The 16,963-nt window shown below is 46.3% G+C and overlaps 1 protein-coding gene across 8 annotated transcripts in view; it reads left to right on the top strand.

The window, feature by feature from the left end:
• The window catches only part of ADARB1 (adenosine deaminase RNA specific B1), an 85,129-nt gene that overhangs the window by 46,063 nt on the left and 22,103 nt on the right, over positions 1 to 16,963 (top strand). For 5 of the 8 annotated variants that reach the window (XM_074389451.1, XM_074389446.1, XM_074389448.1 and 2 more), the window contains 7 exons: positions 1,305 to 2,239; positions 6,078 to 6,192; positions 8,316 to 8,484; positions 9,094 to 9,242; positions 10,226 to 10,351; positions 10,675 to 10,843; positions 16,680 to 16,861. In XM_074389451.1, coding sequence (XP_074245552.1) covers positions 1,305 to 2,239; positions 6,078 to 6,192; positions 8,316 to 8,484; positions 9,094 to 9,242; positions 10,226 to 10,351; positions 10,675 to 10,843; positions 16,680 to 16,861 — 1,845 coding nt within the window. The remainder of the gene's footprint in view (positions 1 to 1,304; positions 2,240 to 6,077; positions 6,193 to 8,315; positions 8,485 to 9,093; positions 9,243 to 10,225; positions 10,352 to 10,674; positions 10,844 to 16,679; positions 16,862 to 16,963) is intronic. The other 3 variants (XM_074389449.1, XM_039480530.2, XM_074389447.1) reach the window with 2 other exon arrangements.

Below are 16,963 nucleotides of genomic sequence, written 5' to 3'. Positions count from 1 at the left end.
TGGATGAAGCTGATAACCATTTTCACAGCTTTTTCAGTTTGCTTAACATATTGAAAATCTACTTTCATACGTGTAGTAGAAATAGGCCCTAAAGCCACCATATGGGGCACTTGTAAATTGGTTTACAATTTTAGCAATATTTTGGTTACTTAAAGGATTTTTTATAGATTTTTGAAAATTAGTGGTAGGGGTCTTTAGCTTTAATTCACATTGCAACCTTACAGGGCACTGCGGCCCTCACCCCGGGCTCCATGTGACAGCTGCCCAGCCATGATGGAAAGGAATTATTTGTTCTTCTCCTTTTTAAAAGCTTGATGAACACCTTTTATTCTTCTTTTTAAAATAAAAAAAATTATGTTTATTTTGCCATGTAATTTTAAAATTCTAAAATTATGTTAATTTGAAATATAAAATACCTTTAAAAGGATAAACAAATTATTCTGGAAATTCATCAAATAATTCTTTTAAAATAAAAGACAAAATCAACAGAGGGTATATTTATGAAGTTAGGAAGTTGTAACCTGCATACAGCTACAATTTTATAGCTTGTTCTTATATACTTTTCCTATCATGGAATGGTATTAAGGATTCACATTTAATCAGCCCCCATATATAATGTTCTCATTTTTAAATAGACACTAGAAATAAAACCATATCCTCCAAACACAACAACTAAATAGCCATAATGCTTTACACAGTTACATAAGCAGCTTTTAAACATTGGTTCATAAACTAAATCAAATAATTGCATCTATTGATTGAATATTTTAAACCTGAAAAACTAATTATCTTGTGAATTCGTGTTTTTAAATAGTTTTTGCTTCTGAGACACTGCAGTTTAAAACCCTTAGACAACACGAGGGTGAAGAACAGTGAAAAGGAGGAAATTACTAAAATGAATGTACATGTATCCACGTATTGGTAGTGACTTGTCATTTCATTAGACTCGTTAATGTAAGGTCTTTCTGGATTAATCTATCATCCCACAGTTTGATAAGACTGAAAAAGTATCTCTAGATACTTGAGTATATTCTCAGAAAAAAAATTATTTGAAGATTTTACTTTTTAAAGCAAAAGCAGTTGGTGACACTAAATAGAAACGGCAAAGTGTCAAATTACTTGTTTTGTTGAGGCCAGTAGTTCTTTAGCTAAATGTATAACTCTTCATGAACACATCCAGGAATAAAATTTATAAGCACACATCACTTAACCAGTTACAAAGAGAGCTAAAGGAATCTATAAATTTTGCATTTACAAGATCCTGCAACGAAGGCGTTGTAAGTTACTCTTTCTGGGCACCGCAGGTTCCAGCAGCACTGATGTTAAGGAAAACCGCAATCTGGACAACGTGTCCCCCAAGGATGGCGGCGTGCCTGGGCCTGGCGAGGGCTCTCAGCTCTCCAATGGGGGTGGTGGTGGCCCCAGCAGAAAGCGGCCCCTGGAGGAGGGCAGCAATGGCCACTCCAAGTACCGCCTGAAGAGAAGGAGGAGAACACCAGGGCCGGTCCTGCCCAAGAACGCCCTGATGCAGCTGAATGAGATCAAGCCTGGCTTGCAATACACGCTCCTGTCCCAGACCGGGCCCGTGCACGCGCCTCTGTTTGTCATGTCTGTGGAAGTGAATGGCCAGGTTTTTGAGGGCTCTGGTCCCACAAAGAAAAAGGCAAAACTCCATGCTGCTGAGAAGGCCTTGAGGTCTTTTGTTCAATTTCCTAACGCCTCTGAGGCCCACCTGGCCATGGGAAGGACCCTGTCTGTCAACACGGACTTTACATCTGACCAGGCCGACTTCCCTGACACACTCTTCAATGGTTTTGAAACTCCTGACAAGGTGGAGCCTCCTTTTTACGTGGGCTCCAACGGGGATGACTCCTTTAGTTCCAGCGGGGACCTCAGCTTGTCAGCCTCCCCGGTGCCTGCCAGCCTCGCCCAGCCTCCTCTCCCTGTCCCACCGCCGTTCCCACCCCCAAGTGGGAAGAATCCCGTGATGATCTTGAATGAACTTCGCCCAGGGCTCAAGTATGACTTCCTCTCCGAGAGTGGAGAGAGCCATGCCAAGAGCTTCGTCATGTCTGTGGTCGTGGACGGTCAGTTCTTTGAAGGCTCGGGGAGGAACAAGAAGCTTGCCAAGGCCCGGGCTGCACAGTCTGCCCTGGCAACCATTTTTAACTTGCGTTTGGATCAGACGCCGTCTCGCCAGCCTATTCCCAGTGAGGGTCTTCAGTTGCATTTACCGCAGGTGAGGAACTATGCTGCTGCTTGAAAGCATAGGGTCGTTGTTCTTGGTAATGCTTCTAGGCAGCATTTCGTTTTCAGAGTTACTACTGACTTTCCACCTTGACATCACTCTGGCCCCACCAGGAGGAGTTTCTGGTAAGTCTGGCTGCTGAGGCAGCCTTTCCTTGATTTCAAGGGTCATGTGGACACTAAGAAGCCGTCTGTATCCTAGTGCATGCTGGGTCCGTCGCAATGCAAGGCAGGACACCTGAGGCCCCGTCCACCAGGGCAGTGTTTACAACACTATCCGTGACTCCCTTCCTGTTAGGCAACCCCCACGTGGCCCTCATCCCACAGCAAGCCTTTAGCAGGAGAGAGGGAAGATGAGTCCAGTCTTTGAAACTTTGCCCCCAGTTCAGCAGCATTTTCCTTCAAAGATCTCATCCAGGAATCCCACATTCAAGATAAGTGACACTAGCCGGTCAATAGCTGAAAACCCATGTCTGGGTCAGGATGGCAGCCTCTGGGCTCCCACATGACTGGCTGCTGGCTGTTCACTGTTCCTAAGCTGAGGAGCCCAGCGAAGCAGAGGATGAGCCAGCACAGTGGTGAGCACCTATCAGAGGGCAGGGAGGGGGGGGCCTCCAACAACTGGTCTAGTGCCTGCCAGTTGCCTGGGAGTCTCTACTTTGAATTTCCTACATGAGGTTTATGAGGACTTCCCTGCTTACCTGGTGGGAGGTGGGCAGCCACTCTTCCATTTAGCCTTCTCCTCCCTCCCCCAGCCCAGTGAAATCAGGATGAAGGAAGGGGAAGTTCCAGGGTGGGCTCAGATTGACTTACACGAAAGACAAAAGGTAAAGGAGAAAATGGCCTTTAGTTCTCATCTCTAAATCCTGTAACTCTCCGATTATGTTTTGCTTCTCTTCTTGGAAATCGAAAATTCTTCTGGCCTATTGCAAAAATTATTCTTTTGACCTTCTATTTATTCATTTATTCCTTTGTATCAGAGTCTTCTTCACTTGGAAGATAACATGTATGCTTCATTTGTGGCTTGTATTCTCCTGGAAGAATCCAAGTATCTTATAGTTTCTTTTTTGCTGTTGGATATAATTAGAAAATCTCTGTGCAGTTGTAGTCTGAGATACCCAGGAGTTCTGCTTTAAAGGAAGGAAATTAATTTTTTTGCCTAAAGCAGCCAAATACAACATTAGTTTAAAATAATATATTCAAGATATTTCACTGATTTTTTTAACAAATCAAATACTTGCTTCCGTTATTAACCTCTTTTCAACATTGTTCATAAAAATTATTAGTCTGTTTATACTTTTTCAAATCAGTGGTGCTAGATCCCATGTGATTTTTTTATTTTTATAGTTACTCTTTGCTAAAATATTATAGCCTGAGTTCAAAATATTGTCTGATGTGACTTGTCTTCCCTTAATATTGACAGAGTGGCATATAAGACCACTGAAATGACATCAAATGCCGTGAATCTCAGATGTCTGGGCCTGGAGAGTGTAGACTGGGAGCACCTTAGGGGATGCAGATAGAAGCGCCAGTATAGACATTGGCCCTGCCTCCCTGGCTTGGCCTTGTGTGCCTGCAGTGACTTCTGTGTGGAGCAGGACCAGAGCCTCTGGCTTGGGAAGGCTAGAGGGGCATGTGTTGGTCTCCAGCCTGAGGGGAGGGGTGCAGGTGGGCAGGGCCATCTCAGCCCCCGAGGCCACTTTCCTCTGGGCTGAATGCCAGGTGATGAATGTAGGTGATGAATGCCAGGTTCTAGACCTCATGTTCAGAACCACCAGGGCATGAGGGGATGGAGCTGCACTTCTAGTCTCTGCCACGGTGGACCCTGCCACCCTTGTGTCTCTGGAACCCCAGGGTAGCTCAGGAATGTGACATGTGTTCCTCCTAGGACGACGGTGACCCTCCCAGAACCAGACATCCTTATGGCTTTGTTGCTGGGCTCTGTTGTCTTTCAACAGGAAATTTCAAAATATGCATTCTAGGGTGAGTGAAAAACCCTCACTCTTTCTAGAGTAATCCTTGAAGGACATAGGTCAGACATCCCTGCATGTCATTGCAGGTAAATGGTGCTGCCTGGGACTGTGTGGCATGGGTTTATCTCTTAAGAGCATGTTATTTTTGTTCTTATATCTGCCTCACAAATTAAGAGGGGAGTCCTTCACTAACCTTATAGGGTGAAACCAGTAATCCCCTCAAGGAGAGCTGAGCCCTGCCCATGTGCCTAACGCAGGCATCAGCCCCAGCACCATACCTTCCGCCAGAGGCTCTCAGAACTCACTCTGTAGTTACATTTCTTCGCCTTTCTTTGAAAATTTGGAGATTCGCCTAATCTCATATGAAACAGAAGCTTTTATTTCCTCTGGCTTATCCCTAATCTTCTTATGACTTTTTCTTCTCTGTAAATTTGAATGCATTGCCCTTTCCCTCTGGTACCCTGGCCAGGTCCTGTGTTTCTGCCACAGCCTCAGTTCGTTGCATCCGCTTACCCCTGCAATGCAGATGCCACAGGCTGTGGGTGCATGAATCCTTGCCACCAGAGCCTCTGTCTGTTCTCCACGTCTTGTCTTGAATACTGTCCTCTGGGACTCACTGGCATTTGCTGGTACAATGATAAGAGAAAAACATCCTGACAACTATATTTTCTATTCATTTAGGAAATATTTTATTAAGGATCAACCTGGGGATGCTGGGTTTTCCTAATGGTCATTTGATTTTCCAGACAAGTGTGATATTGATGGGACATGGGTTGAAATTGGCTCTTAACACGCACCTCCCAGCAGACATCATTTCCCCAAATGCCATGGGCTCATTATATCCAAGATAAACCAAATCCATCAGATCATGTCCAGAATCCAACAAATATGTCCATTCTCAGAAGCACTTTCATAAAGGTGATTGCGCATATACCCGTGCAGGTGTTCCAAGCGTCTAAACCAGGCGTCCCCAAACTACAGCCCTCGGGCCGCACGCGGCCCCCTGAGGCCATGTATCCGGCCCCCCGCTGCACTTCAGGAAGCGGCACCTCTTTCATTGGTGGTCAGTGAGAGGAGCACAGTATGTGGCGGCCCTCCAGCCGTCTGAGGGACAGTGAACTGGCCCCCTGTGCAAAAAGTTTGGGGACACTTGGTCTAAACGCTCTCCCTCCCCATGCTATCCTTCAGTACATGATTATATTATATATTGTGCAGTCTGAGCGAGTGAGCAGAGGCAGAGTGCCTTGTGTGGAGAGGCTGGAATGACTGGGAAGCCCCTCAGTGCCCCTTTGAGGGAGGTGCTGTGTGCAACCTGTGGCTTCTTTCACTGGATCACATCTCCAAGCTGCCCCTTTCTCTTGCCTGTGGCACTGCACATCACCCTGGGCTGTTCTCCCAGCCATGTGTGGCCCTGGGACTGACTGAGCCCCTCCTTGTGTGCATGTGAGAGAGGGCAAGGGGTGTGGGAGGACCATTCTGCGTGGACGTAGGCATGGGCAGGTGGCCTTGAGCAAGCAGTCTTATCTCTGTTTGCCTCAGTTTCCTCCTGAGGGCTGGGATGCCCCGCTGTGAAGATTGGAGGGGTGTTTGTGTGTACCGCTCACACTCTACACTGGCCCCACATGGGTGTAGTGAAGGACCCAGCTAGAGCCTGGCAGGATCCTGGGGTGTCTGTTTCCAAGGAATGTTCTAGAAGAAACATACACACATACTTGTTTGCCAGATTTACCTGTGTGGTTTTCCAGATAAGAAGCAGCCTGCATCACTCCATAAGGGAGAGTCCATGCAGGCCTTCAGACAGTGAGCCCTGCTCCCCGGCATACCTGGCCCCTAACCTGCATCTCGCTTCCCACACAGGTTTTAGCTGATGCTGTCTCACGCCTGGTCCTGGGTAAGTTCGGTGACCTGACAGACAACTTCTCCTCCCCTCACGCTCGCAGAAAAGTGCTGGCTGGAGTTGTCATGACAACAGGTAACCGTCTTGGTATTGTATGCAACTCTGCCTGTTTTCACGTCTGACAAATGTGAAGTGTTCTCAATCGAGAAAAACCATTGTGACATGCCATTGGGAGATGGTTTCTTCTTTTCTTCTTCAAAATGTCTGCCATATGCAAGTTTAGGAACTGCATTTATGAACTTGTTTCCCAAAATGTTCATCTTTTTAACCGAAGTTTGTTTTATTTGGAGAAAGCATACCGTATTAATTTTTTATTTCCATCATCTTCGTCCTGTGAATGGCCTCACTGTGCCCTGGAAGATAGCAGGGGGCTTACTAATTCTTGCTTTATTTGAAAGTAGGCCCATCTATTGTATTAGTTAATGTTAACAATGCCAGATAAGTTTCTGTGTGACTTCTTCTGGGGAGGGAGAAAGCTCTAGCAAGAGTAGAAAATCTGTGGGGAAAAAAACACAATATAGAATGATAGAAAAAACCCTATTAAATTCATCTAAAAGTTCCCAGTAGCAAAAGGAATCCCTGAATCCTTTTCCCACATCCCGGGAGTGAGAACATGCAGCAGCATCTCTCTGTGGGTAACTCCTGGAAAAGGAAGCCACATCCTCAGCCAGTGCCTGGCTCCTCAGGGTGGAGCAGGACTCAGGGAGAGGAGCCCCGTCACGTGGGGCCGCCCCTGTGCCCAGCATCTGCTCAACCCAGCCTGGACAGCCGGATGCAGGAAGCAGGCCCTAGAGATCAGGGAGGGAGCTGGGGACAGTTTCTCTGTCTACATTCACCAGCCCAGAAGAAACTCCCCGATCTCGGTATGTGACTGTCTTGTCCTTTCTCCCTGAGGGGTCACCTCTATCAGACGCCCCAGTCCTCTTCACTGACCCACCTCTTGCTGTGCTGGGAAACCCAGCTGCTCTGCTCGTGACCCTTGGTTCCTTGCCCTGCCATGTCCAGGGAGGAGGAAGTATCCAAAAAGCATGTCGGGTTTCCATTTCTATTTTAATGTTTTATACCTGTATTTTCTCTCCCTTCTATCTCTCTCCTTACTGCCATCTTTTACACTAATCAAAGGTGAACACCACAACTACCGAATAGAGTAGTTCCCTAGGTAAGATTCCCTGCCTTTTCCAGTGACCTGGTGAGTGAGCTGGTTGTGTTCTTTCATCAGTTTGGCTTCTTTTTTTTTTTTTTTTTAACTACCTTAGAAGAGGCTGATCACCTTCTGGGAGCATTTTACATCTTAGTGTGTATTTCACTTGAGACCACTTGCTCAGAGCCATAATTTACATCTGAAGCCAGGACCATGGAGCACTTGGCACTCCAGTTGGTTCAGAGGCTCTTACTGGTTGAGTGGCCTTGGGCAGGTTACAAGGCCTCTGTGCCTTGTAATTTCCTCATCTATACAGTGGAGACAGTAGTAGCATGAGCCTCAGAGGACATGGTGGGAATGCAGTGAGGACAGTTTACCTAACAGACATGGTGCATACCTGCTACCCGGTGTGTACACCACTGGGTCAGCTGCAGTGGATGTGAGTCTCCCCACAGGTAACTTCCAGGGTCCTTCATCATGCCCTCTGTCAGTGGTTTGTCTCACAAAGTTGAGACAGAGTGATCTGCCTATGGGAGATCACCACTCCTTATGATTTAACTCCCAGTATGGTTAAATGGTGACAGTTTACTAATGAAAACATCACAAGTTAATTTTGTTTTCCTTCTTCTTCCTCTGGGTGCCATTAACCCCTCCTAGCCTCTTTAGTACTTTGATATTTCATGTCAAGATTAATTACCAGACCGGATAGTCCACCTTCCATAGTGTTGCCCACCTGTGTTCTAGTTGTGAGCACTCAAAAAGATGCTATTGCGTTCCAGAGGAAATGCCTTCTGTGAGTTTAGCATCTGTGCATTAAGTAGTGAGGATGGTTAGCTTTCCAGAAATGTCACAAAGCCAGTCTTCAACAGGAGGTTGTTTGCAGTGCATACATTCGCTCAGTTAAAAAGTAGGTGGTAAGACTGTGCATGAAGATGAGCTTGAAAAGTCTGTTGGCCCCTGAAAAGTTAAGTCACTGAGAGTAACTGTCATACCTCAGGAGCGCAGTTAGGCAAACGTGACTGTGAATTATAGGAAAAAAATGTCTCTTTTTTTACAGGCACAGATGTTAAAGATGCCAAGGTGATAAGTGTTTCTACAGGAACAAAGTGTATTAATGGAGAATACATGAGTGACCGTGGCCTTGCATTAAATGACTGCCATGCAGAAATAATATCTCGGAGGTCCTTGCTCAGATTTCTCTATACACAACTTGAGCTTTACTTAAAGTAAGTTTAGTGAACAAATAAGAGCAGGAAACTATTTTTTAAAAATACTCTACTATTAGAAAACATTGCAAAACCTTTCATTGTTTCTGTAAGCATGGAAAAACTCTCAAAATAATAACTTTAATTAGTAACAATAAGGCTGGATCCCATTCTCTCATAATGCTCAACACACATATGCACACATACATACAATAACACAACATGGTCATAAATTTCAAGTCTGTGTTTAAGACTGTGTGATTTTGTTATATGCAGTATAAGTAGAAGTTCCTAAACTGCCTGGTAAAAATGGTCATTTTTATTCTAGTCACTGTTTCTAGAAAGAGCGAGTAATGTATCCAAACTGCTTTTCTTTAGAAAGCCATTTCTTGTATGTGGTCCTTCTGTTCTGAAGTCATAAATTGGGAGAAGGAAAGGTTACTCACATTTTGATGACATATCCATAATTGAGTGGACAAGAACTGTATTAATTGCCCTAAACATGTAAAATAAACATTCCAGTTCAAACCTATCTTTCCCCTGTTGAAAATAATGGCCTCTGAAAATGATAGACTAAAATTTAACTGCATACAGCTTTAAATGTTACTTTTGCAACTTTTTTCCTTTCAGTAGCAAAGATGATCAAAAAAGATCCATCTTTCAGAAATCAGAGCGAGGAGGGTTTAGGCTGAAGGATAATGTCCAGTTTCATCTATACATCAGCACTTCTCCCTGTGGAGATGCCAGAATCTTCTCACCACATGAACCAATCCTGGAAGGTATGAGATGAGATTCTTCAACAAGCCATTTTCTCAAGAAAATGTGTCCGTTTGAAGTTACTATTTGAAAGAACAAACCTACATTAATCTCCCTTTTCCTTTTTTTTCCTTTTAATTTTAGCCTTGGATGTGAATCTGATTAAGAGGCTCTATAAAAGCATGGATTTTTTCTTTCCAATTAATAACTTAATTAGAAAACTTTAATGAATGAAAAATGCTGATTGTAATTAACCAAGTAATTAGAATGGAGTGAGATATTGGATCAAAATTGTATCAGTATTTAAATTTGGGTAATAAGCATCTCTAAATCAGTGGTGTATGTGATCCTTCATATTTCTGATGAATTGCAGTTTGCTAAATGTGTAATTAAAGTATTTATTTGACTGATATTTCAGAAGCAGATAGACACTAATGAAAAGTGAGATCACTATTATGATCGTAATTTGTTCCATCCTTCTTTACATTTGAGGTTAGCACTTTTGTTTTTCAGTATTTTATATCCACATCCCTTCTCCCAAATTCTTAGGCATTGTTTATTCCAAATAGAATGTTTCATTATACTACTTTCCTTACTTATAAAAAGCAACAGGCACACTCACTGTGGAAAGTTGCGAAATATTTTTAAAATGTAAGAAAGAACATTAAAATCACCCATATTCATGTCACCCAGAGTTATTCACTATGGATGTTTTATCATACTTTCCATGTGTTTATTTCTGCATCTGTCTAGATTTATTTTTGAAATTTTAAAAATACAGAAGGAAAAGCATAACAAACACCCAAGTATCTATCACGCAGAATTAGCAAATGTTAGCACTTTGTCCTATTTGCTTCAGCTCATTTTCAATGATAGAAATAAATCCTTTCAGTTAAAGTGAAAACCCTGTTTCCCCAAATCCCTTGAAGACCGCTTTTGTGAATTTGCTTTGTGTTGTGTCCTTCCTACTCAATTTTATATACTTCTTTTTTTTTTTTTGAGACAGGGTCTCGCTCTGTCACTCAGGCTGGAGTGCAGTGGTGCAGTCATGGCTCACTGCAGCCTCGACCTCCTGGGCTCTTAAGAGATCCTCTCACCTCAACTTTCCCAAGGAAGGCAGCTGGGACTACAGGCATGTGCCACCATACCTGGCTAATTTTTATAGTTTTTGTAGAGATGGGGTTTCACCGTGTTGTCCAGGCTAATCTTAAACTCCTGGGCTCAAGCAGTCCACCTGCCTCAGCCTCCCAAAGTGCTGAGATTACAGGCGTGAGCCGCTGTGCCCAGCCTCTCTGTTTCACACACGTACTTTGTATGTGTATTTTGTATGTATGGCATATATATATGTATTTATATGCACAACTATATTTTAAATTTATAAGGAATTGTTTGATGTGCTTTTTAATAAATAGATGGTTTACTACCTTTGGGGTTTTAACTCTTTTTCTCTTTTAGAACCAGCAGATAGACACCCAAATCGTAAAGCAAGAGGACAGCTACGGACCAAAATAGAGTCTGGCGAGGGCACGATTCCAGTGCGCTCCAATGCGAGCATCCAAACGTGGGACGGGGTGCTGCAAGGGGAGCGGCTGCTCACCATGTCCTGCAGTGACAAAATTGCGCGGTAAGGGGCAGGGCTCCCTGTGGCTGCCTCCCTGCACATGGGATTCACCCATGCTGTCTGTCAACCTTCCTTTTCCACAACCATTTGGATTTTGTACCCATTTCCCACTCAGGTGCTCCACAAGATTCTCTGAAGGACTGAGGTTCTAAACAGGTGCTCCTGGGACCCCCATGAGGGGCAGCAGAAGGACTTGTACACAGGAGGCTCACACTTGTCACTTTCCTATCCTTTCAAACAGGCATCTCAGAGTTTACCACCTGTTTTTAATGTGGGCTTCTGGGTTAAGCTGATGTTTTTAGAGTGGGCTACAGGCCATGACATTTTAAAACTATTTGCTTCTCCTCATTAGTAGTAGATGATCATCCCTATTTTATGTAATCTTTTCTAGGGATTAGAAAAATGGGGAAGAACTCTGCAGCTCATTCTATTTATATTTTTTAAAGCTTCATTAATTCCTCTTAAATCTATCATTTCAACATCATTTTTAATAAAAATCTTATTTTTTCATAGTACTGAAAAATTGAATCCCAACATGGAAATAGAAAACTAACAATATAAAACCATAGTAATCAAAAGTGAGTGGTAATTTGCAGCAGAACAGTGGCACAGCATACAGATCTGAAAAGAGACCTGCAGACCCATGGGGGAGCACTGGCAAAGAGGCCTGCCTGTATTTAAAAGAAAATGTAAACTAGATGGAGGCTTATCTTTCTCACAGAAAATTAAGTCTGAAAACAGGTGACCTCGAGATGCTCTGGTGGCTCCATGGCCTGGAGCCTGATTCCTTCTTTGTCCTATCTAAGAGGACTCTTCTGACTTGAAGGTTTTCACAATCCCTAGAGATGGCCAAATCCCTGAGCACCCAGTCTGAATTCCAGGCACAGGGACACTCTGGCCAGCTCAGCTCATCATCCAGAGTGCAGGCACAGGGGTCTACTTGTTGTGGGATAGCTGGGACGGCCAGGCTTACACACATGGCCGCCTGGAAGAGGATTGGGGCTCTGCCATGCAGGCGGAGGGGAAGGAAGGCAGGGCTGCAGCCAGCAGTCTATGCTAGACGTGGTGCTCATGGAAGAGATGGACAGTGTGGCCAACGAACATTCCTGGAGCAACAGGCTGTCTGTGCAGAGAAGCAGCCATCATATAACATCCACAAAGCATGTGCCAGGCCAGTTAAGGACCTGAGTGTGCAGAGCAGTACCTGTCAGTGTTTCCGGTCCCAAGCAGGGTTCTTCAATACGGCAAAGCCCAACTATCAAGAAAAGTGAATAAATTTGACTAAAATTTCAAGAATTATTTACCTTAACTCACATATTTGGCAAAGGAAAACTATATAGTGGAAAGAGATTTCTGATGACTCACATGACCAACAAAGGACAGACTTGGTTACAGGCTAATTCCTGCACCTGCATAGCTCAAAGCTGTCCATTTTGAGGATCCTTGCTGTGGCATAGGGATGTTCTGTGTCTTGACAAAGGGGATTTCACCCTCATAAATGCAGAAGTCAGGGCTCATGGACCTGAACCCTTACTATCCAAGCCTTTTAGTGTATTGTAATTAGACTTTAGCTCAAGGAATAAACAAAGACAAGCTGATAGAACCTAGAACAAGGAATGTTCTTAGAGGAGACAGCATGGGCGGGCCAGGAAATAGCAAATGGCCAGAAAAGTTGCCCAGAAAGAGCCCTGGTGGCTAGAATGATGCTGGTTGGCTGCAGCTCTTTCCCTGCTCTGGGAGAGTAGAGAATGAGGAGCAGCCACCTCAGAGGGCCAGGTGGACAGGGCTGAGGGGCTGAACCGTTTCTCTTACACAGGGCACAGTGGCAGACAGAGGGCCCAGGGCCATGGTAGACTGGGGATGGGGTGGGAGGCACAGCTCTGCAACTGGAGGTCACCAGGGTGTCCGTCCCACTAGCAGGCAGTTTGGCAGTGAACACAGCCCCAGAGAGTTGTCTGCAGGACCACAGGGCAGGAGGCTCCCCTGGGTTTGGCCACCTCACGGTGGTTATGTTGGCACGGGAGCTATGGGAAGGAACAAGTCTCAGTTCTGATGACCTCAGCCTCTGTCCTCAACTGCACAGAGCTGTGGGAATAAACAAGAGCATTCAGAAGAGGACCAGCAGCCTGTCTGTCCTGTCTATTCAGAGCCACTGTGGCAGGGAGGTGGGACCACTGTAGGCACAGGAGCGGGATGGCTCTATTGTAGGGAAAAGGGGAGGCTGTGGGTATGTTCTGATGGAGGTACAGGGAAGCCAAGGTGAGCTCTGCAGAAGGTGGCCTCCCGTGCAGCTGTTTGGAGAGCACAGGGGCATATCTCTGGCTGGTCCTGGATTGGAAGCAGGAAGGGGTGGGCCTGGGGCAACCACTAGGAAGCTGCAGTCCTTCCTCAAAGCCTGGCCCACTGGGCCGAGTGCTGTGGAGGCTGTAGTTTGGGTCAGAGTAGTTCTGCCCTGTGTGATCTGGCCGACCTCTGTCTGCAGCTTAGTCTCTCAGGCCAGGCCAGACCCTTTACTGGATCAGGGGACAGGTCAGATGGTAGTACTCTGAACTCTGTTGCTAAAGAAATGGTGTGAGGTAAACAAAAGAGGAAGAAGGCCAGGCACAGATGCCTAGACCCAGGTCAGTGAGCCCGAGGCCGTGGGACACCTGCAGGTTCCTCGGAGGTCAGCCAGACAACACTTCACGGAGCGCGCTGAGTGGGACCCTCCCATGGGGTCCACAGGACAGGTGGCTGTGGGCGTGCAGTAAGCGTCTCTGGGAGATGTGCTGCCTGCAGTCTTTGCAGAGCTTTACTCGGCTTAGTTGCATGGATGCTGACTGTGCCTGACACCCTCTCACTGGTACTAGGCGATTTCATCCTGGTGAAGTCTGTCCCAGCTCTCCTTTGTGAGGCACATTGGTGGGAGCTGGTGCCACACCGTTTCCACCCAGGGCCTCTGCAGAGCTGTAGACACTCCTGGAATTCTCTTACAAAGCATGTGTTCAGAATTAATGACTCCTAACAAATGTAGGTTTCTGCAGGATCTGCTTTAAAGTTTGCCCAGAAGACTGAATTCGGCTTAAAGATGCTCTAAGTTCGTGGAGGCTTCTAATCTATAGAAAAAAGGGGCCTGTGTTTCTTATAGGCATTGGATCATTTCATGCTTTTTCTGTAAGTTAGGGAAACCTGCATTTTCATTTCCATTTTGGAAGGTAGAGGAATGTGTCATAGGAATTGGAGGATTTGTCCATTCAACAAATATTTATTGATCTTCTGTATGTGCCAGATACATACTACAAATGCTGGGATAGGTCAGTAAAGAAGGCAGACAAAAACTTCAGAAACTTCTTACTGCACTGGGGTAGGATGGGGATAGAGAGCCCAACATGGATCTGTAAATTGCGTGGAGATCAGAATGAGGGTGGAGGGCTCAGGCAGCAGGTAAGGGAAGCCTCCCTCAGAAGGGCTTTTGTACAGGGACCTAAAGTGGGGCAGCCTTGGCCACCTCTGGGATGGGTGTTCAGCTGATGAAGCTGTGGACAGAAGCGCTGGGCAAGCAGCAAGGAGGCCCTGAGGGTGGCCAGAAGCTGGGGCCAGGTACAGGGTGAGGTGACAGGGCCGAGGGATCCAGCCAGAGGACTGCCGGCATTTTCTTGGGAACCGCTGGACTGTTTTGTGCCGGGGAATGGCTTGCGCGGGCCCACGTGTTCACAGGGGCCAAGAGGAGAGGGCTTGAGGCAGGCACCAGGTTCCCCTTAGGGAGAGGGTGCCATGACACAGGCAGGGTAGCATGACTTGACCCATGGTCTAGCAGTGGCCATGGCCAGAAGTCAGTTCCTACACCTCTTCTAAAAGTGGACCCCAGGGGATCTGCTGATAACTACTGTGACAGGGAGAGACGGGGTGAGGGTGACCCCAGAGTGGGGACTGAGCAGCTGGAGGTCAGCGCTGGGGTGGATCTGTAGCAGGGCTTAGATAGGTGAGGTTGGCGGCTGTTTGTCTTGTGCTGCCTGCCCTACCCCACTTGTCAGCTCTGCCCCACTAGGCTCTTGGGGGCGGTGGAGCAGCCCTGAGACTTCAGGCCTCCAAATACAACTATGGACATTGTCAGGCAGGGGCTGTGCTGTGGAGTGAGGGAGGGAGGGAGTGCATGAAGGCTGGTTCAGCCTGGGCATTAGCCTCCTGCAATCTCAAGTCCTGCCGCCTCCCCAGATCTAAGCCCAACTGTTTCTCACCTGCCCTGGCCGTGTCCCCACCGCCCAGTCGGCCCTCATTTCCGACCTGTGCTGCTGAGCATCTTCCCCTGCAGCCGTGGGCCACACTGCTGATGTCACTTAGTAAAATGCACATTTGCCAGTCCCCTGAGACACTTCCATGAAATTAGATGGGGCCACTGGTTTGCCAGAAGTCCTCCAGGGGCCTCTCTCTGCCCTCTCAATACTACCCCATCTCTCATCAGGCTCCTGGCTGCTCGGGGTCCCCTGCCCATCTGCCCTGGCTGCCCTTGCTGCTGTCCTGCATCCCCTGCTCCCCAGGCTGGGACATGCCTTCATCAGCCTCACAGTCCCTCCCCCTCTCCTCCCCCCCCCCGCCCCCCGCTTTGGGCTAAGCTTCAGGGTCACCCCAGGAGCATTCCTTGAAGTACATACACCCCTTTTTCTTTTTCACAGAACCCTGCCCTTTCTCCCATATTGATTTTACCTCAGTTTATGGTTCTTCCTTTGTCTTTTCATTGCATTATTGTTTAGCTCCTGGACTGTGTCTCCCCCCAGTACCTCACACCCTGTACAAGTAGCGCCCAGCAAAAGGTTCTCCTGACACCACAACTCCCAGGCCAAGCAGAGCATCTCTGCTGTTTGTGGGGCTCAGAAAGAGAAAACAGGCATATTGGCATGTGTGTGTTTGAGCTGATAACGAATACCCAAGTCACCATTGGCATGCATGGTTGGTGTCATGCAGGTCAGCCGCACGTATGCAGCCGCTGTAATCCCCACACCCCATCTCCTTGTGCATTCAGTGCCATTGTCCCTTGCAGAGGAACAGGAAATACGCAGTTCAGTGTTTTCAAGGGCTCCTTTAAGAGCTGTCATTTTTATAAGAAGTATAGTGGTCCCCGCTTATCAGTAGGAGATGTGTGTCAGGACTCCCAGAAGACTCCTGAAACTGTAGACAGTACTGAACCCTGTATGTGCTGGTATTTTTCCTATAAATACATACCTATCATAAAGTTTAATTTATAATTAGACACAGTAAGAGATTAACAGCCGTCACTAATAATAAAGTTAGGGTGACTTGAACACAAGCCCTGTGATGCTGTGACCATCAATCTGATCACCAGGATGGCTGCTCGTGGCCCAGTGGCATCTGCAGTATGGATGGTTCTCATCCCAGGCTGGACAGCACAAGATTCCATCACACTCCTCAAAACGGCTTACAACTGAAAGCCTAGAAGTGTTTATTTCTGGAATTTTTCATTTAACATCTTGAGATCATGGTTGACGGTGGGCAACTGAAACTTCTGAAACTGAAACCTCAGATAAGGAGGACCTGCTATAATAAAATAAAGACGTAACTTTTTTTCTGGTATTTCCCACAGATTTCTCACAAGGAACGTGGCTCGTTGATTATGGGAAAATGTAATGGTAAAAAAAATCAGTGTAAAATAACTTTCAAATTGATTTTTGTCTTTATGATCTTAAGCTGCTGAATCAGTCTATGACTTTTCGTTGCACTCCTCTTTGGGTTGGCTGGGATCCTGCAGAATTGCCAGTGCATCCCTGTAACCAGCAGGCTTGGGCTGGGCGGCGTCAGCACTGAGTCTGAGCTCCCTCACGAGTGCGTTTTCTTTTCCCTCCAGCTGGAATGTGGTGGGCATCCAGGGATCCCTGCTCAGCATTTTCGTGGAGCCCATTTACTTCTCGAGCATCATCCTGGGCAGCCTCTATCACGGGGACCACCTTTCCAGGGCCATGTACCAGCGGATCTCCAACATAGAGGACCTGCCACCTCTCTACACCCTCAACAAGCCTTTGCTCAGTGGCAAGTATCTCTAGAATGTGCCCATATCAGCTCATGATTTTGCAATGTTTTAAACCTCATGAATGAGAAAAACACCACCTGAGCTACTCTGTGGCTATCAGA

The sequence above is a fragment of the Saimiri boliviensis genome, chromosome 18 (assembly GCF_048565385.1).
Source record: "Saimiri boliviensis isolate mSaiBol1 chromosome 18, mSaiBol1.pri, whole genome shotgun sequence".
Lineage (NCBI taxonomy): Eukaryota > Metazoa > Chordata > Mammalia > Primates > Cebidae > Saimiri > Saimiri boliviensis.
This window is presented reverse-complemented; position numbering and strand designations above follow the sequence as displayed.